This window comes from Lynx canadensis, chromosome C1 (assembly GCF_007474595.2).
Source record: "Lynx canadensis isolate LIC74 chromosome C1, mLynCan4.pri.v2, whole genome shotgun sequence".
NCBI classification, from domain to species: domain Eukaryota; kingdom Metazoa; phylum Chordata; class Mammalia; order Carnivora; family Felidae; genus Lynx; species Lynx canadensis.
In genome coordinates, this window is record NC_044310.1 from 162,129,620 (window position 1) to 162,153,307 (window position 23,688).

Genomic DNA, 23,688 nt, shown 5'->3' on the forward strand with positions numbered 1-23,688 from the left:
CTACTGTCTCTCCTCTTTGTGCACAGAGAATAGCATCTAGTGTTTATATGACCATTTGTTCAATGTCTGTCTCCTCCATGTATTGTAAGCTCTCTGAGGGTAAGAGTCTTACCTGTTCTTACCCACTATCACATCCTTCAGCATCTAGCACACTTGAGAGAGGTGTTCCATAAATAATGTGTCAAATGAGGGGCACGTGGGTGGCTCAGTTGGTTAAGCATCTGACTCTTGATCTCAGCTCAATGATGATCTCAGGGTTCGTGAGTTCCAGCCTCACATCAGGCTCTGCACTAATAGTGCAGAACCTGCTTGGAATTCTCTCTCTCCTTATCTCTGTCCCTCCCCAGCTTGTGCTTGCTCTCTCTCTCTCTCTCTCAAAATAAAATAAACAACATAAAAAAATTTTAATATGTCAAATTAATAAGATAGAGTGAGCTAATGATTTAAAGCCAAAGAAAACCTGTCAAAGTATTTATATTTAAAACAAGAATACATTTTTGAGGCAATGTAGGTATTTACAAATGCCTAATAACCAAGGGAAGTAAACAAGGTGAGAGAAAGTTTAATTTTTAAAAATTAAATTAATGGAGAGAAGCATAGCATTAATAAATTAATAAATAAACCAAAATTTCCCACTCATAATTTTTTCTCTCTCCTAACTTTCACATGTTCTAATGGAAAGCTTAAAAGTGCCCTAGACACTAATAGATATCATCACGATGCTGTCCCTTTCCTTAGTAGTTTTTTTTAAAATCATCTCCACACCCAGTGTGGGACTCAAACTCATGACCCTGAGATCAAAAGTCACATGCCCTGCCAACGGAGCCAGCCAGATGCCCCATCCCCTTCCTTGGTAGCTTTAATTCAACTATCTAAAACAAAAACAGAAAAACTAAAAAATATAAACACAGAAAACTGATTTTTTTCACCAAAATAAGAAATGATGAACTTAAGAATTCAAACAAGTTTCAAACATGGTAATAAGCAAATAAGTAAGCAATTCCCCAGTGAGGTAAAAAAAAAAAAAAGTACAAATCCAACAATGTGATTACACATTTATTAATATAATGATTCAGTGTTTATTTCCACTACCAGACTAGAAGCTTCATAAAACCAGAGAATGTTAGATTCTGCCACCCACTATCTATTTCCAGCACCCAGAACACAAAGCATTTACTATTTAATAAATAAACAAGTCAACTGCATTTCTGGTGACTTTAAGATATTTGAAGAAAATAATCTTTAAATAATGAGTAATATGAAAGATAAAATCTTTTTTCACACTCATTCCATAATCTGATTGTTAAAGACAAAAATATATTATAATTTAGAATTAAAGAATTCCCAATTTTCACAGCTTCAAGGTAATCATTGTATCTATTTAATCTCTACAAGTCTTTTTTACTGATTGTAATTCCATGAAGATGTTTTGAAATTTCTGGTTATACAACTATCATCCTAGGTTCTATGCACTATACAATAATATATACCGTATATCATCAATTTTAAGATGCATATTTTTACAAGTTAATACCTCTGAAATCAAATTACTATAAGAAACCAGGGTATCTAGTTTAAACAGACTTTTTTTTTCTTTATAATAGTTTTAGCCTGAATGAAATGCAATAAAGTATATATGCTCCTAACCAAATTCATTTTCCCTAAGGGTTAGAAAAACAGATGAATGTTATACAACAGATAACAAACCAAAGACTTGATTACATTTACTGATGGTTTTAGGCCATTATCAGGATCTTACCATCACCCTGAACTGCTCCACTTCAGAAAATTTTAAGTCAAATATCCCTTTCCTTTTTTTTAATGTTTATTTATTTTTAAGAGAGAGACGCAGAGCATGGGTGGGGGAAGGGCAGAGAGAGAGAGAGGCATAGAATCCAAAGTAGGCTCCAGGCTGTCAGCAGAGCCCAACACGAGGCTCGAACTCACAAACCGCAAGATCATGAGCTGAGCTGAAGTCAAATACTTAACCGACTGAGCCACCCAGGTGCCCCCAAATATCCCTTTCTAAGCACACACCCCATTATACACAACATATCATACCTCCTCAGGTAATCAGATCCATGACCCTTCCATTTTTCAGTCCTCTCCTATGTTCCCTCCTACCTCATGTCAAGCTCTATTCCATCCATCAGTTCAATCCCTCTCACACCCAAAACTTCAGTTCTCTTACCCCCATCTTCCTGTCACACCTGCCCTATCAATCCTACTTTCTTAAAGATATCTTCTATCTGTATGTCCTAGGCTCAAAAATGCAAAGAAACTGTCCCAAACTGACCTCATCAACTCTCTCCCAAGACTTCTTGGTCCTTTTACATTTAACATTTCAGTGAATGGCATCAAGATTCATTCAACTGGCCCAGTCCAAAAACCCAGGAGTCACACTTGATTCCAAATCTCTTTGAAACTCTCACATCAGTCACCAGAACCAGTAAAAAGTCAAAGTGTCGGGAAAACAAAGGCTCTTACCAATGTAAGGCTTTAAGTAACACTACTCTACATTATTGAATTCCACCCTCCCACCCAAGCAACCCCAACCATAACCCTAGTCTTCACCTGCACCTCAAACCCTTCCAGAAGGTGTCTATATACCTCCACCCAATTAAATCAGTGCTTCTCAAACTATCTGAGGTGGACTTTTGTAAAATACAATAAAAATGAATTACTAGGCAAATGAATTTTTTAAAAAACCTACAAAAATACTAGACAATTAGTACTAATTAGTGTAAATACTAATATAATTTATTTTAGTATTTAGTATTACTATCTTATTATTTTATAAATTAGTATCAGTACTTTATAATACTAATTAGCATAAATGCTAATACAACTTATTAGATTCAAATGACAAATTTCTCAGTCAAATGGCTATCAAATTTTCTAAATGCTCATTTATAATTGCTATAGTTATCTAGTCTTGGACCAGAAACAAACTAAAAGCACTAAATCAGACCACAACTGGCCTGTACCTCTAACCTGGAGTTTCCTTCATTTGCATAGATTCGTTCATTACAACACCAGACCATTAAAATATCCTGCAGTGCAGTCTTGACCTGAACCTTAACCGAAGCCCAACCTAAACCTTTCTATCAGAGAATTACTATATTCTTGACTCACTTTTGTAGTCAAAAGAACATTAACACCTAGTTCTAACAGGTTGTTCCCTTTGCTGTATACCCCCCCCCCCATTAAGGAATAGCTGGTCTATAGTTTCTCCTTAACCCTGTCATCTCTAATAAATAACCTCTGAAATAATGGAATCCTCTCCGGTATCAATCCTGCCCTCTCAACACATAGAAAACCAAGAATGCAGAAAAGTTCCACAAGTTAAGAAAATGTCAAAATGCTTTATAATCAACAAAATTACTTCCACATAGAAACACTTCCCAGTGGATCTAATCCAGAATAAGGGATGAAATTCAACTGAAGTATCAATACGGCATATACTTGCTTTGGAATACGCCTTCTTATATGGAAATGATAGTAAATAACACTAAAGTCACAATTAGCAGACCAATCCATGATTCATCTTGTGAAGCTAGGCAAATCTTCTATTAGTCAGTCATTTCTAATTTTATTTGAGCAATAATGGAAATATAACTATTAATGAAATGAATGAATTAAATAAACAACTGTACTTACGTGTTAGATGAAAGATTCCATCACAGGCACTGATATGAGATAAAAAGGCATTTCCCAGGCCTTGCCCATTGTGAGCTCCTTTCACAAGTCCAGCAATATCCACCACATTTAGAAAGGCAGGAATTTTGCTAAAAAACAAAAGATGGTTTTATTATAAAACAATACTAAGAAATTGTTTTTGTGAGATCAAGCCCCACGTCCAGCTCCACTCTGTCAGTGTGGAACCGAACCTGTTTGGGGCTCTCTCTCTCTCCCCCTCTGTCTCTCTCTGTCCCTCATCTGCTCACTTGCTCTCTATCTCAAAATAAACAAACTTTTAAAACAAAAAACAAAAAACTCAGGGTTCCTGGGTGGTTCAGTCAGTTAAGCATCCGACTTCAGCTAAGGTAATGATCTCACAGTTTGTGAGTTCGAGCTCTGCTATCAGTGCGGACAGAGCCTGCTTCAGATTCTCTCGCCCTCTCTCTCTCTCTGCCCCTCCCTCACTCGTGCACATTCATATGTGCACATGCTCTCTTTCTCTCTCAAAATTAAGTAAACATTAAAAAAAACCCTCATACCATTAATTTTACTATACTGTTCTGTTGGCCCATGTGTAAAGACACAAACGCAGTGGAGAACATTTAAAGAGTACACTGTAACAAGGGAAGGTGATCGCCACAGAATGAGCCAACATAACTTGTGACTGGCACTGGACTAACTGCTTTACATGAATCACTCAAAGTTCAAAACAACTCCATTAGGTAAGTGCTACTTATTAAACCTACTTTAAAGATGAAGAAATTGGGCCTGAGAGGAGTTAAGAAACCTATTTATATACAGGGGATCACTCAGCTAGTGGTAACAAAAATAGGATTCAAACACAGTATATCTGGATTTGCATTTAATCATCATGTAGGCTGGGGCGCCCCAGTCAGTTAAGCAACCAGCTCTTAATCTCGGCTACGGTCATCATTTCATTCATGGGATCAAGCCCTGTGTCAGGCTCTGTGCTGGCAACAAGGAGACTGCTTAAGATTCTCTTCTCCCTCTCTCTCTGCCCCTCTCCCCTCCTCAAAATAAATAACTTAAAAAAAATCATCACATAGGTTATATAAATGAAAAATGTCCCAGTTATCAGCACAGTAATAACCTGGTGGTTAACAACAGCAACACAAATAGAGGTATATACGAAATAACTTTTGCTTTGCTCAAAATAAGGTACAATTAACACAAGTTAGAAACCAAGTTATGAAAGCCAGTCAGTCAGTCACGTAAATATGGAGATTAAGTTGACCCTTGAGCAAAACAGGGGTGAGGGGTGCCAACCCCCGTGCAAATATCCACATATAACTTTATTTTTTAATTTTTTTAATGTTTACTTGTTTTTGATAGAGAAAGACAGAGTGTGATCGGGGGAGGGGCAGACAGAGAGGGAGACACAGAATCTGAAGCAGGCTCCAGGCTCTGAACTGTCAGCACAGAGCCCAACACGGGGCTCGAACTCACAAACCATGAGAAAACCTGAGCCCAAGTCAGCAGCCTAACCGACTAAACCACCCAGGCACACACCCCCATTCAATCTTTTTATTTCCATTAAGGCATTTAATCAATGTTCACTGACAAAAGAAAAAGGAAATTTTGAGAAGTTAATCCCCTCATTGCCTAAAATTTCAACAAATTTGAAGTCTAAGAGCCTTATTGCTATTGTTTTTCTCTTCAGGTCTCTGAAGAATTTCAGCAATGTCACATGACCACACAGTCTAGCAGTGACAAGGGCCCACATCTAAAGAGTCAGAATGGGGAGAAAAGGCAGCACAATAGCAACCGGGGCCTGTACAAGGCATCTTGGCAGGAGAGCAATCTAGCAGTAGCCAGGGATCAAATCAGCAGCTCCAAATCAGTCAACAAGCCAGAGGGGTCAAAAGACTGGCTACATATAAAGGAATTGAACAAATAGGCACATCAATGGGACAACTGGAGAAATCTAAATGGAATCTATGAATCAGATGGTAATGCTGTATCAATGTTAATGCCCTGATTGGTGATTTACTGTGGGAATGTAAGAGAATGGTCTGTATTTAGTAAATACAAATGGAAGAATGGAAGTGCAATGTGGCATCATGTCTGCAACTCACTATCAAAGGTTCAAAGAAACTTGGGAGAAGGCCACATAAGCATTCTATGAGTAATTTTGCCTCTTTTGTATAATTTGCAATCTTTTAAAAATAAAAAGGTTTTAAAGAGAAAACAGGGGCTCTTGGGTGGTTCAATTGGTTAAACATCCAACTCTTGGTTTCGGCTCAGGTCATACTTCACAGTTCATGAGTTCAAGCCCCATATTGGGCTCTCTCTCTCACTCCCCACCCCCCCCCACCCCCTCACACAGGCACAAGAGTTCTCTCTCTCTCAAAATAAATAAACAACCTAAAACACACACACACACATTTAAAAAGAAAACAGAAGTCACTTTGAGGAGCCAATTTCAGGAATGTAATTTGAACTATGCCCAATGACTGTGACATTGTAACCAACTGAGTAACACATGAATGAATACATGAGTGAATAAATGCAGACAAGAAAGCTCTTCCTTACAGAAGAATGCCAATAAATGATAAACAAATGGATAGAATTATAAAATCATATGGCAATCATCATTATAATTCTTAATTCATAAAAAAAAATGGATACTCAAACAAATGGATGAAAGTAGAAAAACTAAATAAATGTGGTATATATTTTGTGATTAGTACTCATAAGAATTGCTTATAGACTAGATCTAGAGATGATGAAAGAGGTATCAAAGATAAATCTTGGACTTTGACTTAAGCAACTGGGAAAATAATAGTGCTATTTACTGAAATATGAAAGTCTTAAAGAACAAACTTGGCACAGGCAGGATGAAAATCAAGAGGTCCATTTTGGACATGTCAAGTCTGAGGCGCTTATTTAGTCATGCAGGTGCCAATATCAAGAAGGCAAATTCAGGAATAGAGACAGAAACTTAGGATTTATCACCACATCTAAAATAGTGAGAAACTAAAGGCAAACTAAATTGTTACAAAAACCTCAAATGATACAGAATATGAAAAAGTAAAAAGCACCTAAAAATTCCACTACCCAAAGATAACCATCAAACAGCTTCATATATTTTCCTATGAATATACATGCACACATATAATTTTACATGAATGGAATATTTTTTTTTAATTTTTTTTTTTTAGTGTTTGTTTATTTTTGAGACAGAGAGAGACAGAGCATGAACAGGGGAGGGGCAGAGAGAGAGGGAGACACAGAATCTGAAACAGGCTCCAGGCTCTGAGCTGTCAGCACAGAGCCCAACGCGGGGCTCGAACTCACGGACCGTGAGATCATGACCTGAGCCGAAGTCAGACACTTAACCGACTGAGCCACCCAGGCGCCCCACATGAATGGAATATTATACAGGCTGCTTACTCCCTCTATTTCATACTCCTCAGAAAAAAAGTAACTGCAATGTTAACTGCCAGATGTATCCTTCCTCACCTTTCTCTATGCCCTACATTATTTTTATAATCACCCATAATACAACCATAAATTCTGGACAAAAAAAACTTCTAAATGATTTTATTTATTTACTTACTTACTTACTTATTTATTTTAAAGTAAACTCTACACCACACTTGTGGCTCGAACTCACAACCCGGAGATGAGGAGATGCATGTTCCAGCAACCAAGCCAGCCAGGCGCCCCGTATATGATTTTAAATACATCATTTACACATATTTACTGCGTCTATATAGGGCCACCAAATAAATAATAGCATAAAGATTTTCTTACCTTGCTGGTTTGTGGTACTGGCAAAGAAAGTCAAACCTTTCATCTGGCACAGGTACTCTGCTCTCATTAGGATCAATAGTGCAGAATGGGAAGTTTTCTGCTGAAGCCTGACTATTGGTTAATACATTGAAGAAGGTGGATTTCCTAAAAGAAACAAAAACAATTTCAATCAATTCTTGGGCTAACACTGAGAAAAATTTATCTCATTCTCATTTCAGTGCTCAATAAGATCCATGATAATTATAAAACCAATCAGGAAAAGGAAGGTGGAGAATAAGAGAAATGAATGAAATTTGCTTATAAATGAGTTTTTTTACTAACAGAAAAGAATGAAATCTACAACAGTAAAACTCATGATTTATAGATGATGTTCCTATCTCAGTCTATCTGAAACTTGAAAAGCATTTTCCCGAAGAATCTTTGTTATAAGTGATAGCTAGTTTCACATATTATAAAAACTATTTTATTCCTAAAGTATTTGGTAGTACCAGTATCACTTTGCCTGTATCTAATATAATCTTCTCTAGCATAAAGAGAGGTGTGCATCTAGCTAGGTCACTTCCCAAGCATTCTGAATTGGGAAACAGATGCTAATTGTCTAATAGGAAATGGGAAGCTGGAGCTCCTAATTGTTAGTCATAAAGATTACTGTCAAGTCTAGAGTTATGAATTGTGAATTATGAAAAACCAAAATGTGAATTTTTTCAAGGTACAACAAATCAAGAAAAAACCTATTCATAATAAATAAACTGTTGCTAATGCTCTAATTATCAGATTCTTATCAGGTAATACATGCTCAGAGAATGTCAACTCCTATTAATATCAACTACATTTCTAAAATATGATAATCATAGAGTCAAAAATCATAGAGTAAAATTGATCTAGTCTGTACTATTTTCCAATTCCATCACTAATATGGATAGCAGAGAATTCACTACAGTGCATTTTCTTGCTCCAGAAATTTCCAGGACTATAGCATTCAGATAAGGATTTAAAATGAAAATTACCATTACACATAATTTTTTTTTTTTAACTGGAGGAATTGAGGAAATAGTTACAGATTATGTCGTTATTGTCAAGCTGGTACTTTCCTTCAAAGGAGACCTGGAGGACCCGAAGAACATAACCAGTTTTCTGAGATATTTCAGAAATATCTCAGTATACTTCTCCCAACAGGGAAAACTATAAAATGTGTGAACTAAATGGTGACATAAACTGATCCACTCCCTTTAGCTTATTCCTCTTCCCACAAAAAAATAAACTGGTTGCCAGAATCACCCATCAGTCCTATTTATCTAAAATTTAACTAGAACATTTTATTCCTGCAATGAAAATATTATAAAATAATGTTACAGTAGAAACACTTAAAGTAAAATGTAAATATATTAATTAATACAAACACTTACAGAACACTTGTGCCTTTTGTGGGGGGCACAATTGTATTTTTTTATATTATAGTCCTAAAATTTAAATTTAAAAATTGTAGTATTACAATTTAAAAATTGTAGTATTACCACAGTCATCGTAATTACAATATAAAAAGGCCAGAGGATTTATGGAGTTATTTTCAAATTTATGGCTATCATTAAGATAGTATTTGGGGACACCTGGATGTCTCAGTCAGTTAAGTGTCCAGCTTTGACTCAGGTCCCGATCTCACAGTTCATGAGTTCAATCCCCACATGTGATTCTCTCTCTCTCTCCCCTTCCCCTACTCGTGCATACTTACTCTCTCAAAATAAATAAACTTAAAAAACAAAAAGATAGTATTTTTGACTGCCCACCTTAACAAAAATGTTTTATACTTAGACAAAAAAATTATCCCTTAAAACATACAGAAAAACATAGCAAAAGAAAGTCCCATTATGTCTTAGGCTGAAAAAATTCTTATATACGGTCAAACTAAACTTGGAAGACAAATCCCCATTTACACAAAATGTCTCAACTTGGCCATCGATTTTAAATTTCATAAAAGGTCATTTGTACCTTCCAAGAGTTTTATAAATACAAAAAAGTAAAAATAAGGAACTAGAAAAAGGAAATTTTTCTAAGGATTATTACTAGAGGCTTCAGTGACAAGACATTTTGATCCATTCAAATCTATTAAAAGAAAGCCTTGTAAAAGCAAAGAATTTAAAAGCTTTGCCCTCATCTAGCATGTTAAAGCCCATAAGTCTTTTGTGAAATGAGGATTTTACACACACACACACACACACACACACACACACACACACACACACACACATTTAGATCCCTTAAGGTTATTATTAAAGCTTCAAAATAGAAGAAAGATTCAAAATTGTTAAGACTCTCTCTTATAAAAGAACGGGCTTACATAAATATTATTTCAGCAATGACAGCATTAAAAAGAAAAAAAGAGTCTAGACTTTATGAGTGCCCCTCCATTTAGGACTTAAATATTTGTGAAATTACATATATTACTGTAATAAAGTAAATCTGACTGAAAAGTTGTTTTATCTAAAATCTTATGCAAAATTACAATATGTATTGGGAAGTCAGGATGCCAATGCAAATTCCCACAGCATTCTGAATTAACCATTTATAAAACACACGTCCAAAACATGGAAGAAAGTAGAATGTTCTTTCACTAAACTGTCAAAAAGTATCTATCTGATAGGTAACAGAAATAAACACAGCTGACAGAAATGGATACTAATACCTGTATACATGATTTAGTATAACCACATGTATTTTCTAACTCTATGAGGTGACAGGGTCTACAAGCAGTAACACCTCAGCAGCGAAAATCATACGCAGGGCCGGATCTTAGTTTCTAAATACCATTCTCCAATTACAGAACCAGGGCTTCCTGGAGACAAGGCTGGGACAGGAAAAATATAATAATAGCCTGAAACATCTTACAGTGTCAGAGAGGAAATGGTTAAAAAAGAAAACAGAAACAAAAACAAAGATGCGGGTATGTCAAAAGGACACAGGAGGCAACCTGAAAGAATTCCCAATGGTCAAAGCCAGAAAAATTTGAGTAACAAAATAAATACTGAGGACACTGGATTACAACCCAAAGAATAAAACGAATTTCAGTGAGTCCAAATAGAACTACGTAAACAATCAAATAAATAACTAAATATGGGGAAAAAGATAAATCTTCCTTACAGATTTCAAATAATAACATAAAAGGAATAGAGGAAGTAGAAAATCACCATTGGAACACCATACTAAAATAACTGGGGCAGGCAAAATCCACTGAGGAATAATAAAATTTAGTCAGGGAAACTGTAAAGAGAAACAGGATACTTGAATAGCCTCAAAATATCCTTCCCCTATCATATTAATAATACTGTGGGTGGTTTTAACAAATGTCCATGAATTTTTTGATACTCCTTCCTTCTGGAGGTGGAGCTTCATTCCCTTCTTCTTGAGTGTGGGTTGGACTTAGTGACTTGCTTCTACTTGATGGAGTATAGAAAGGAAAAAAGGATACTTCTACAGTGAAGAAATCTGGCAGATACCACCTTACCCAGTGATCAAGGTTAATATCACCAGTAATAAGTTGTGTCGATATCATATACCCCTAAATATGATGCCATGAGAAAGATACTTCACCTCCATGGTATTATTCCCAAAAGTCCATAGCATGATTTCTGTTATCAAAATATATTACAAAGTTACAGTAAAGCTACAATAGTAAAAACAATGTGGAACTAACATAAAAATAGACACAGAGACCAGTGGAATAGGATGTAGAGAGCTCAGAAATAAACCCTTACATATATGGTCGAATGATCATCAACAAGGCTGCCAAGACCACAAAATGGGGAAGAAACTGTCTCTTCAACAAATGATGTTGAGAAAACTGGACAGCCACACGCAAAAGAATGAAGTTGGAGCCTTACCTTATACCATATACAAAAATTAACTCAAAATGAATTAAGGACCTAAATGTAGGACCTAAAGCTATAATACTCCTAGAAGAAAACATAAGGGAAAGACCTCATGACATTGGACTTGGCAATGACATCTTAGATATGATACCAAAAGCACAGGCAACAAAAACTAAAATAGAAAAATGAGATTCCATCAAATTTTACAACTTCTGCACATCAAAGGAAATAATCAAGGGAGTGAGGACAACCTATATAATGGGAACAAATAATGGCAAATCATATGTCTGATAAGGGGTTAATATCCAGAATATTAGAATAAAGAACTCCTGTAAGTCAACAACAACAAAAGTAACCTTAAAAAGTTACATACATGGACAAAGGACTTGAATAAACATTTCTCTAAAGAAGATAAACAAATGGCCAATAAGCATATTAAAAGATGCTTAACATCCCTAATCATCAGAAAAATGTAAACCAAAACCACAATAAGATATTATCTCACACTCATTAGGACGGTTATCATCAAAAAACAGAAAATAACAAGTGCTGGGCCAGATGTAGAGAAATAGGAACTCTAGTACACTACTGATAGAATATAAAGTTTTGCAGCCACTATGAAAAACAGTAAGAAGGTTCCTCAAAACACTAAAAGTAGAATTATCACATGATCCAATAACTCGACTTCAGGGTATTCATACAAAATTCAAAGCAGGATCTTGAAGAGATATTTCTACTTCCATATTCATTGCAGTGTTATTCACAATAGCCAAGAGGTAGAAACAACCCAAATGTCTATCAACAGATGCATGGATAAAGAAAATGTGGTATATACATACAACAGAATACTATCTGGCCTTCCAAAGATAAATTCTGTCCCATGTTAAAACACAGATAAACTTTGAGGACACTGTGCTCATGCTCAGTGCTGAGTGAAATAAGCCAGTCACAAAAGGGCAAATACTGTATGACTCCACCTCTGAGATAGCTACAGGAGTCAAAATCACGTAAACAGAAAGGAGAATGGTGGTTGACAAGGACTAGGGAGGGGGGGAAATGGGAAGTTGTTGTTCAATAGGTAGGGAGTTCTAGATCTGCAAGGTGAAAGAGATCTAGAGATCTGTTACCTAATAATGTGAAAACAGCCCCACTGAACTGTACACTTAAGAAAGTTTAAAGAGTAACTTTTATATTGTGTTTCTTACCATGTATTTTTTTAAGTTCATACCATGAAAAAACATCAAACTTGAAATGAGAGACATTATACAAAATACCTACATCCATTCATTTCAAAAATAAATAAAAATTTCCATGACCTTTAAAAGATCTGTACTAGAAAAAAAGGACATTAGTGGGAAACCTGGTGAAATCCAAATAAAATCTACAGTTAATAGTAAATAAATAAATGAGCAAAAAAAAAAAAAATCTATCTGAAATTACATGGCAACACAACAGAGACCAGAATTCTGAAAAAAAAAAACACTGAAAATTAAGATTTAAAAGAAAGCCATCTATCAAGTACTGTTAAGGGATGTAATTACTGCCGAAATAACAGTCGAGAGTGAAAAGGAGAGCAGACTTGTCATCCAAAAGATTATTCAAAACACATTAAAAAGAGAAAACAAATGGGGCTGGGTGGCTCAGTTGCTTAAGCGTCGGACTTTGGCTCAGGTCATGATTTCACAGTCTGTGGGTTCAAGCCCCATGTCGGGCTCTGTGGTGTCAGCTCAGAGCCTGGAGCCTGCTTCAGATTCTGTGTCTCCCTCTCTCTCTGCCCCTCGCCCGCTCATGCTCTCTCTCTCTCAAACATAAGTAAACATTAAAAAAAAATGTTTTTAATAAATAAAAAGAGAAAACAAGGGGCACCGTGGTGGCTCAGTTGGTTAAGCGTCCAACTTTAGCTCAGGTCATGATGTCATGGTTTGTGGGTTCAAGCCCCATGCCAGGTTCTGTGCTGACAGCTCAGAGCCTGGAGCCTGCTTTGGATTTTGTGTGTGTGCCTCTCTCTCTGCCCCTCCCCTGCTTGCATTCTGTCTCTCTCTTAAAAATAAATAAACATTTTTTAAAAATTAAAAAACAAAAAGAGAGAGGAAGCAAATAATTCCCAAATCACAAATTTCCACAAAAGAGCAGGCGCACTAGAATGCTGACAAGCATACAATAAGATTTAAGTTCATTTAAAATGGTACTGGGTAGTTTGCTTTCCCTTCTACTATGAAACCACCCTCCTGCCATAAAGAGCTATAAAACTAGACAAAACATATACAGTAACAGTTTTCCAAGAGAGGACAGTATGTAGCACAGACGGTGTTCCCTGAGAGCACAACAAATGAACTAAGCTCTACAACTGCCCCCGCTCACTGCCTAAAAGTGATTTCAAAGTCACAGCACAGGGAGGGAAAACCAACAGGACCTGGTAGTCATGCCAAGTTGAAGAGACTGAGATGAGAGTATGAGGAGGCCAAACCAGCTAGGATTTATAGGGCAGGGTAATAGAAAGGAAGGAGCTGCAGAAAGAGGGGGCTCTGGAGATCAGCAGAAGGTATCCTCAAGACTACGGCTATGTAATGCTTTATATATGAATAAATCAGTCTCCAAAAGGCTGGGGGTTGCGGGGGCGGGGGGGGGGGGGGCACTCAAAACCAACAGAGTGAACAATTCTCAGGCTCACACAGAGCATGGAATAGTTCACAGTCCTACCAGCCCCAGTAGAGAGATCATGTAATATAAGGGAACCTGGGTAGAGTCCTCAAAAGAGTCACATCCTAGTACGAGGGCCAAAGGAGGACAAGAACAAAAACTATTATGAATTCATAAGAAAACATAATAGGAAACCTCAAAACAATCAAAATGACACACAAATAACTAAATGCCAGAACAAAGTCCAACACGCTTTAAACAAATACTATAAATTCAGGACTCCACATAAAATCCAGTGTCTGGAATAAAAATTACAAGGTATGTAAAGAAGCCAGTAAATACAGACCAAAATCAGGATAAAAGCCAATAAATACAAACAAATCAAGTAATGATAGAGATGATAGAATTGGCAGAGAATGACCCTACTAAATATTATAAATCTTTTTAGAATTTGTTGAAGGATACAAAGGGAAATATGAAGACAATGAAGAGTGAAATGAAAGCTATGAAAACTCTGCACACAGAACTACTGTATGAAAAATACAACATCTGAAATAAAATAAAACTGAAAAACACGCTGAAAGTGATTAGCAACAGATGAGACACTAAAAAAAGGTCAATGAACATGAAGACAGAGCAACAGAAACTATCAAATGAAGCACAGAGGGAAAAAAAGATTGGAGAAAAAAATAATCAGAGCTTCAGTGGAGTACTATTATCTAGAGGATTAACACACTTGTAAGAGTCCCAAGAGGAGGGGCAGAGAGTGGCTGGAACATTTGAAGAAATATTGGCCAAATATTTTACAAACTTAATGAAAATCATAAACTCACAAACCTAAAAATCTCAACAAACTCCAAGCAAAGGAGGCATAAGTAAAACCACACCAAAGCACATGAAAATCAAACTGCTGAAAACCAGTATCAAAGAGAAAATTTTAAAGGCAACTAAAGGAAGAAGCAAAACCTTATGCACAGAGAAACTAAGATTAAGAATAACAGTTTTCTGAGGCGCCTGGGTGGCGCAGTCGGTTAAGCATCCGACTTCAGCCAGGTCACGATCTCACGGTCCGGGAGTTCGAGCCCCGCGTCAGGCTCTGGGCTGATGGCTCAGAGCCTGGAGCCTGTTTCCGATTCTGTGTCTCACTCTCTCTTTGCCCCTCCCCTGTTCATGCTCTGTCTCTCTCTGTCCCCCCAAAAAATAAATAAACGTTGAAAAAAAAATTAAAAAAAAAAAAAGAATAACAGTTTTCTCATTGGAAAGCTAGAAAAAAGTAGAAGATAACTTCAAAGTGCTAAAAGAAAAACTGTCCCTAGAATTCTCCCCAGTGAAAATCTTTAAAAAATGAATGTGTAACAACCACATGAAAAGATGCTCAACATTATTAGGCATGAAGGAAATGCAATTCAAAACCACTTTACACCGTGGCCATAATAAAAAAGACAGTAAGTACTGCTGTGAATGTGGAGAAATTGGAACTCACATGCACTGCTAGTAGGAATGTAAAACGGCACAGTCACTTTGGAAAAGTTATGCAGTTCCTCAAATAGCTAAACACAGGTCACCGTACAACGCAGAAATTCCACTTCTAAGTATACAAAAGAGATGAAATCATCTGTCTACACCAAAATTTGTGTATTCCAATGCTGGGGCAGAGAAAGTACCAATGGCCTGGAAAATACTGTGGTAAAAGAAAGTAGAAAATACTCAAAAAATAGAGAATAAAAGGAATATGAATGAACAGGAAGGCTCCTGACGGCCAAATATGGGCAATCTGAACAACAAAATAAGTAAAATAGTAACAGATTATAAGCAACAGAATAAACTAAGAATCCAATCCCGATAAAAACAAATTATAATCAAACACATGAAAAATGGGGAGCTCTTCCTTACAACAGAATTCTAGCCAATAGAATTTCCATTAGTCCTTCTATAAATTGTTCCTACTATAAACATCGGTAGTGAAAAATCAACATCATATGCTTCATGATATGATGTACTAAGAAGTACATGTCACTTCTGTACCCAAAACTGCATAACCCAAGTTAATCAAAAGAAAACATTCAGCAGACCCATCTCACGCAGTGGTAGCAACCAGAAGAGCTACCCCATGGTACGGTAAAGAAGTCTGGAATACCAAAATGTATTTCTCAAACAAAGGCAATACAATAGAGCAAAAGATAAGCTTTCCAACAAACCTGGGGCTGGAACAACTGAACATCCACATGCAAAAAACGAAAACGAAAACAAAAACAAAAAATCTGGATACAGACCTTACACCCTTCACAAAAATTAATTCAAAATAGATCACAGACCTAAACATAAAACACAAAACAACAAAACTTCCTAAAGAAGAAAACCTAAATGACTCTGGGTATGGTAATGACTTTTCAGATACATCAAAGATATGACCCATAAAATAAAATAGTAATAATAGAAAAGCTCGACCTCATTGAAATTAAAAACTTCTATTCTGTGAAAGGCATGTCAAGAAAATGAGAAGACAGGCTCTGGGCTGATGGCTCAGAGCCTGGAGACTGTTTCCGATTCTGTGTCTCCCTCTCTCTCTGCCCCTCCCCCGTTCATGCTCTGTCTCTCTCTGTCCCAAAAATAAATAAAAACGTTGAAAAAAAAATTTTTAAAAAAATAAAAAAAAAAAAGAAAATGAGAAGACAAGCCACAGACTGGAAGAAGGTATCTGCAAAAGACACATCGGATAAAGAACTGTTATCCAAAATATACAAAGGACTCTTAAAAATCCACAATAAGAAAACAAACGGGGTGCCTGTGTGGCTCAGTCAGTTGAGTATCCAACTTCGGCTCAGGTCTTGATCTTACACTTTGTGGGTTCGAGCCCCGCATCAGGCTCTGTGCTGACAGCTTGCTCAGAGCCTGCACCCTGCTTCAGATTCTGTGTCTCCTCTTTCTCTGCCCCTCCCTGGCTCATGCTCTGTCTCTCTCTGTCTCTCAAAAATAAATAAATGTTAAACAAAATTTAAAAAAAAAAAAAAAAAGCAACCTGATTTTTTGTAAATGGACCAAAGGCCTTAATAAATACCTCACCAAGAAGACATAGAGATGTCATATAAGCATATGAAAGATCGATGCTTCACATTAGATGTCATCAAGGAAACTCAAATTAAATTAATAATGGGATACCACTATACAACTACTAGAAAGGCCAAACTCCAGAACACTGACAACACCAAATACTGGTAAGGATGCAGAGCAACAGAAACTCTCATACAGTGCTGCTGAAATTGCAAAATGCTACAACCACTTCTTACAAAGTAAGAAACTTACAAGTTTCTTATAAAAGTAAACATTTAATTCAGCAATTGTGCTCCTTGGCATTTACCCAAAGAAGCTGAAAACTTATGTCCACACAAAAACCTGTACATGGATGTTTACAGCAGTTTTATTCATTTCTGCCAAAACTTGGAAGCAGCCAAGATATCCTTCAGTTGATGAATGGATAAACTATGGTACATCCAGAAATGGAATATTATTCAGCACTAAAAAGAAATGAGCTATTTAAGCCATGAAAAGACATGGGGAACTTCAATGCATATTACTAAGTGAAAAGAGCCAATCTGAAAAGGCTTTAAGATTCCAACTATATGACATTCTGGAAAAGGCAAAATTATGGAGACAGTAAAAAGATTAGTGTTTGGGGAGGGTGGGTGAATAGGCAAAGCACAGAGCATTTTTAGGGCAGTGAAAATATATAGCGGGTACATATCATTTTGCATTTGTCTAAACCCATGGAAGATACAATGCCAAGAGTGTATAATGTGGACTTTGGATGATAATCATGTGTCAATGCAGGTTCATCAATTGCAACAAATGTACCACTTTGGTGGGGAATGTTGATAATAGGAGAGGTTATACACGTATGAGGTCAGGGAGTATATGTGAAATCTCTCTGCCTTTCCCTCAATTCTACTGTAAAGCTAAAACTGTTCTAAGGAATATATATATATATAGAATATATATAGAGAGAACATATATATGTATGTAGACTATATATATAGACTATATATAAAGAATATATATATACATATATATAATATATATGCATACAATATATATACAACATGTAATATATATGTATATATATATACATACACACACACCCGCAATAATACCCTGGCCCAAGAGGAGCTAATTTACAAAGGCTTAGTGAGGTTAAAAAAAAGGTGGGGGAGGGAGGCAAAACAAATCTAGAAAACAAATCTTCATATCATGGTTTGGTATTCTTTCTACTTCATTAAAAGCAGCCATTAAAACATGTGTCCTTATCATTAGGCCTACACACTACATCAAGGGGAAAAAAACTACCAATTGACAAATAATTCCTAAATGCCTAATAAATTCCTAATACCCAGCCTAAGTGCTAGAAATATAACAATAAACAAGAACAATATAACCCTTACCTTCAAAAAATTTAAGTCCTTTTTTTTAAAAATGTTTATTTATTTGAGAGAGAGAGCACGAGCAGGGGAGGGGCAGAGAGAGAGGGAGACACAGAATCCAAAACTGGCCTCAGGCTCCAGCTGTCAGCAGAGCCTGACATGGGGCTTGAACCCAGGATCCATGAGCTTATGCCCTGAGCCGAAGTCAGACGCTTAACCAACTAAGCCACCCAGGCATCCCAAAATTTAAGTTCTAATAGGCAGAGGCAAAGGGGTATTAAAGAGCTGATTAATTTAAATAATGCATATAAGACACTCGGAATAGTAAATGTCATACAGTAAGTGTTCAATAAAAATCAGCTATTATCAGCTGTAAATATTACCTTTAAATTTCTAAGTAATCAGCCTAATGTATAGTAAGAAGAAAATCTTATTTGTCCAGATCTCTAAAAATCAAGACATTGTTTAGATGTTTTGGTACCAAATGTCCTTACTTTTGATCAGCAGGTCAGCTTTTAAAGAACTACCCCCCTCCCCAATCTATCTCTTATAGGCCTATCCAGAGGTAGACATGTCCAGTCAGTTTCCTTATACAGGAATCTGAATCACTGCAGAGGCAGCAGGAGATAAGAAATACCAGAAGTTCAGTTCATATGGCTGAGCTCCACATGGACCCATCTCTATCAGCGTTACCCTGGTTCCCATTCTTCCTGAGGTCTGCTCAGCTTGTCCTTCAATTCTATCCTTCCAATAAGTCTCTTTTCTTGCTTAAGACAGCCAGACCTTGTGTAATCTTACAAAAAACAAAAACAAACAAAAAAAACCCCTGATATAGTTAGATAATGTAAAATCACTCTACGAAAAGGAGTGCTCCCAAACCCAAATGCCAAAAATCAAACTGAACATTATTAAAATGAGAAAACTTCACTATTTGTAAAGCATACCTCAATAAAACCTGGGGGGCAGGGGAGGTAGGATAACAGTGGGATGTGGGTATGTAATTTAAAAGCATAAATAGCACATTTATACTGGATAATAAAATATTTTTAGGTTATTTTCATATACATTGATTACATTATGTTCCAATACTAAAATGTTTACATAGAAAACACTTCTTAACATGTCTCAGTTTAAAGTAGTCCCATTTAGGGGTGCCTGGGTGGCTAGTCGGTTAAGCGTCCAACTTCAGCTCAGGTCACGATCTCACGGTCCACGAGTTCGAGCCCTGCGTGGGGCTCTGGGCTGATGGCTCAGAGCCTGGAGCCTGCTTCCAATTCTGTGCCTCCCTCTCTCCCTGCCCCTCCCCCGTTCATGCTTTGTCTCTGTCTCAAAAATACATAAACGATAAAAAAAATTTGTTTTTAAATAAAGTAGTCCCATTTTTTTTTAAGTAGTCCCATTTAAAGCCAAGCTGCATTGACTGCAATGATTTTAAAATAAGATATGTTAATATCTAAAAACTGTATTACTGGTGAAATAAAGCTCACAACATAATGATCATATCTTGCTTTCAAGTTTATTGACAACACCCTACAGTACTTTGCTTAATTATTTGTTTTGCTTACATTTCCACTCTCTATTTAGTCTTACTTTGCAAGCAGCCTATATCACAGCAGGAAACCCCTTCAAAATGCAAACCTCTCCAGCTCCAGGAAAGATTGAAATTAGGACAGCCACACTTGCTCATGTTTTACATTATAAGAATTTAAGAACTGCCTTACTTGGCCATACCATGCTTCATTCACTAAAAAATCTCTAGCACAGGGGCTCCAAGGAACACATGAAAGAACTATGGTTGTCCTACTTGCCACCAATCGAAAAGCCTAAAGCACATGCCAAAATATATCCATTCACCTTAATAAACCCATACTGGATCTGAGGGGCGCCTGGATGGTTCAGTCAGTTAAGTTTCTAACTTCGCTTCAGTCATGACCTCATGGTCCATGAGTTCAAGCCCTGCATCAGGCTCTGTGCTGACAGCTCAGAGCTTAGAGCCTGGAGCCTGCTTCCAATTCTGTCTGCCCTTCTCTCTCTGCCCCTCCCCCCTCACACTGTGTGTGTGTGTGTGTGTGTGTGTGTGTGTGTGTGTGTGTCTCTCTCACAAATAAACATTTAAAAAAATTTTTTTTTTAAATCCATACTGGATCTGTTACCATTAGTCCACCCTCATCAGTTTTGAGACATTTGATATTTTAAGATTAGTAAAAGGTATTAAAATAGAAGGACAGGGGTGTCTGGGTGGCTCAGTCAGCTGAGTGTTCAACTCTTGATATCGGCTCCAGTCATGATCTCCCAGTTTGTGAGATCCAGCCCCCCATCACGCTCTGGGCTGTCAGCACGGACCCTGCTTGGGATTCTCTCTCTCCCTCTCTCTCTCCCCCTCCCCCACTCGCACGCACACTCTCTCTCAAAATAAACATTAAACAAAATAGGACAAATAATGAAAAAAGTAAACTGAACATCCAGGGGTACCTCAGTAGCTCAGTCAGTTGGGCATCTGACTTTGGCTCAGGTCATGATCCCGGTTCATGGGTTTGAGCCCCGTGGTGGAGTTCTGTGCTGACAGCTCAGAGCCTGGAGTCTGCTTTGGAATCTGTGACTCCCTCTCTCTCTGCCCCTCCCCCACACGTGCTCTCTCAAAAAATAAATAAACCTTAAAAAAAAATTCAAATTGCATGTGCACAGGTTATATGACAAACTCCACATATATTTCCTACCGCTGCCTTATTTGCAAATAAATGATTTGTTTCAACTTTAAACACTATAAACCTCAAAGTTTTGCTCCTGTAACTTTCAGATTTAGCCACTTTATAATAGATACCCTTTTATCTAGCAACTTCCAATATTAAACTCAAACTTGTTACCTCTTTCTCCAGTAAAAATTAATCCACTTTATAGTGGGGCTTTTAGAACTACTTCTTAAATTATCCTACTATAATGGCCTCTGGCAGCCAGCCTAGGTAGGTACCTTACATACCAGCAAGCATCAAAATCAAATTTAAACTACTTCAATTCCACTTAAATTCAATACTGAGTGTCTCCCAACAGTGTTTCAAGCAAACAGAGATGATCTAAAACTTGATGTTTCAACTCTCATTGCTTCTTCTTCTAGTGTAGGGAAACAAACATAAGTAATTCAAGTTTGAACACAGTATCTGTATAGAAAGCCAAAAATAAAATACATCCAAATGAAAACCTTGTTTTGCAACATTAATATTCCAGCTTCCCAGCCTCTTTGCAATGTAAGTTTTAATTACCACATAAGTTCCCATTTCTACAACAAGACCCAAAATATTTACAAGATGAACAAGAGTAAAGCCCAACAACATTCACCTACCCAACATTTGGCAATCCAACAATACCAATTTTCAAGGAGGTTCCAAATCTTCCAATGATTGGGGGTGGTTTAATTCCATCACCTCCCTTTTTGGGGGGCATCTGAAATGTCAAAACATATATAAACAAAATCTTTTACTATCCCCATTAACCAAAAACATTTCATCACACAAAAGATATTACTGAATAACAGATTTAAAATAAAACATACTGTATATACCAATCCAAAACTGACACAGAGCTAAATCCACTTTATTTTTTAAAAAGTATTTTAAAAGTTCTAGAAACAGGTCTGATTCTGACAGTTGTCAAAGCAGTCACTCCTGAGAAGTCCCAGAAAGATTAATCTAAAAATATGTGACACCATAAATCAAAAATAAAATTTAGCTGCCAATCTTCCATCCATATTGTTCACAAAATTCTTTCTTTCTTAACCAGATATAAGGTCACAAGAATGAAAGCATTCAGAAGCAGGAATAGAGAAAAGAGAGTCAAAGAAAATCCATTCTAGTACAACCTGCAACCAAGTCACCTCTCCCCAAACCACTCCTCGTACCTGGAACCCATTCCTTCCCATTTTCCCCACAAGCACCATTTTCACACGGATGAGCACACACCAGTATCAGAGTCTTGGCGACCACGTCTCTCCCACCTTTGGCACTGTAGATACGACTCAAGGGTCCTCATAAGCAACCTCCAGAATCTACGCTCTGGTTATTTCTAGCTCTAAATGAATCCACTAACTCTTTTTATTTACAAACTGAAACTTTCTAGGTCCCTGCTAATCTGGCTCCAAGTTCCTCCGTGCAGAATTAATCCCACTTTACTACTGCAAGCTGAACTCATGAGGACTACTAACCTCACGTTCTACAAACTAGGAACTAAAACTGTCCCTGTCTTCTGGAGCCTGCTGAACCTCCAGCGGCCACACTGACGCCCTGCTCACAAGTGGTATTCCAGCCTCTTGATCTCTGACCCCTAGGGCCAGGGACCTCCCTTCTCAGGGTCTTAACTCACACCTGTTCCCAGCTTCAAAGCCCAGGCCTCTGCAAGAGCAGAGCCTCTCCAGTCCTCTGGCCTCCTACCGAGGGGTGGCCGGCAGCCCAGCCAAAGCGGGCCTCCACCCAACATCTACCCCCGTGGACTGGGCCACTGGCCATCCGGCCTCTCAAGAAGGCTTTCCCCAGTGTGCCGGGCGGAGGCGTGGGCCGCTCTCGGGACGCGCGGCCTAGTCCAAGAGCGCCTCATTCATCCACACACCACACGTTTCCCGCTGCCCTCGCCCATCCCGGCCACCCGGCCACCCGGCCCTGGCCTCACACCGGCCTCAGGGCCACGAGCTGGGGCGCCGAAGACTCGGCGGAGGGGGCACCCGCGGGCTCGCTGAGGGACTCACCGTGCTCGGGGCGGGCGATGACACGGGGTCCCAGCGGCAGGGTAGACGGGTACTGCCGGCAGCGAGAGGAGGGGAGGAAGGAGGAGAAAGCGCAGGCCCGGCCCCTCCGCCGAGCAGCACGCACGACGGCGGTAGCGGCTGTAGCAGCAGCGGCGGCGGCGGCGGCGGAACGGGCGGGCCGGGCGCCGGGCGGCACCTGCGCGCAGATCGCGCGCCCCGCCCCGCCCCTCGCTCCTGCCCACCCGGTCCATTGGCCCGACGAGCCGGGAGGCGGGAGCAGGGTGGGAGGAGTCGCCAGGCGCCCGAGCAGGCGGGAGGAGGAGCCGGAGCTGGATCCCGTCTGACTGTCTCCCCAACTCATCCCCCCTCCCGCTCCGCTGGCCCCGGGAGCGCGCGTCTTCCGCCTTCTCAGCACGTGGAGCTCCTGGGACCCGGGTCTCTTGCTTCCCTCCCGGAGCGCGCCCGGCGTTGCCGCACACGCTCATTCGTTGGCCTGCAGCCGCACATTTCACCCGCTGGACCTCGAAGCGCCCTCGGCCAGACCGCCCGCCCCGAGACGGGTCTCACGAGGTCTGGCGAG

General features: G+C 38.5%; 1 protein-coding gene across 1 annotated transcript in view; it reads right to left on the reverse strand.

Annotated features, from left to right (window-relative positions):
• OLA1 (Obg like ATPase 1) overlaps positions 1-23,245 on the reverse strand; it is a 175,577-nt gene extending 152,332 nt beyond the window's left edge. Inside the window, exons 1-4 of the mRNA XM_030326047.2 lie at positions 23,109-23,245; positions 21,714-21,814; positions 7,459-7,602; positions 3,661-3,788 (exon numbers count right to left, since the gene is read on the reverse strand). Of these exons, the coding sequence (XP_030181907.1) occupies positions 3,661-3,788; positions 7,459-7,602; positions 21,714-21,814 (373 nt within the window). The 5' untranslated portion in view covers positions 23,109-23,245. The remainder of the gene's footprint in view (positions 1-3,660; positions 3,789-7,458; positions 7,603-21,713; positions 21,815-23,108) is intronic.
• Between the last annotated feature and the right edge of the window lie 443 nt (positions 23,246-23,688).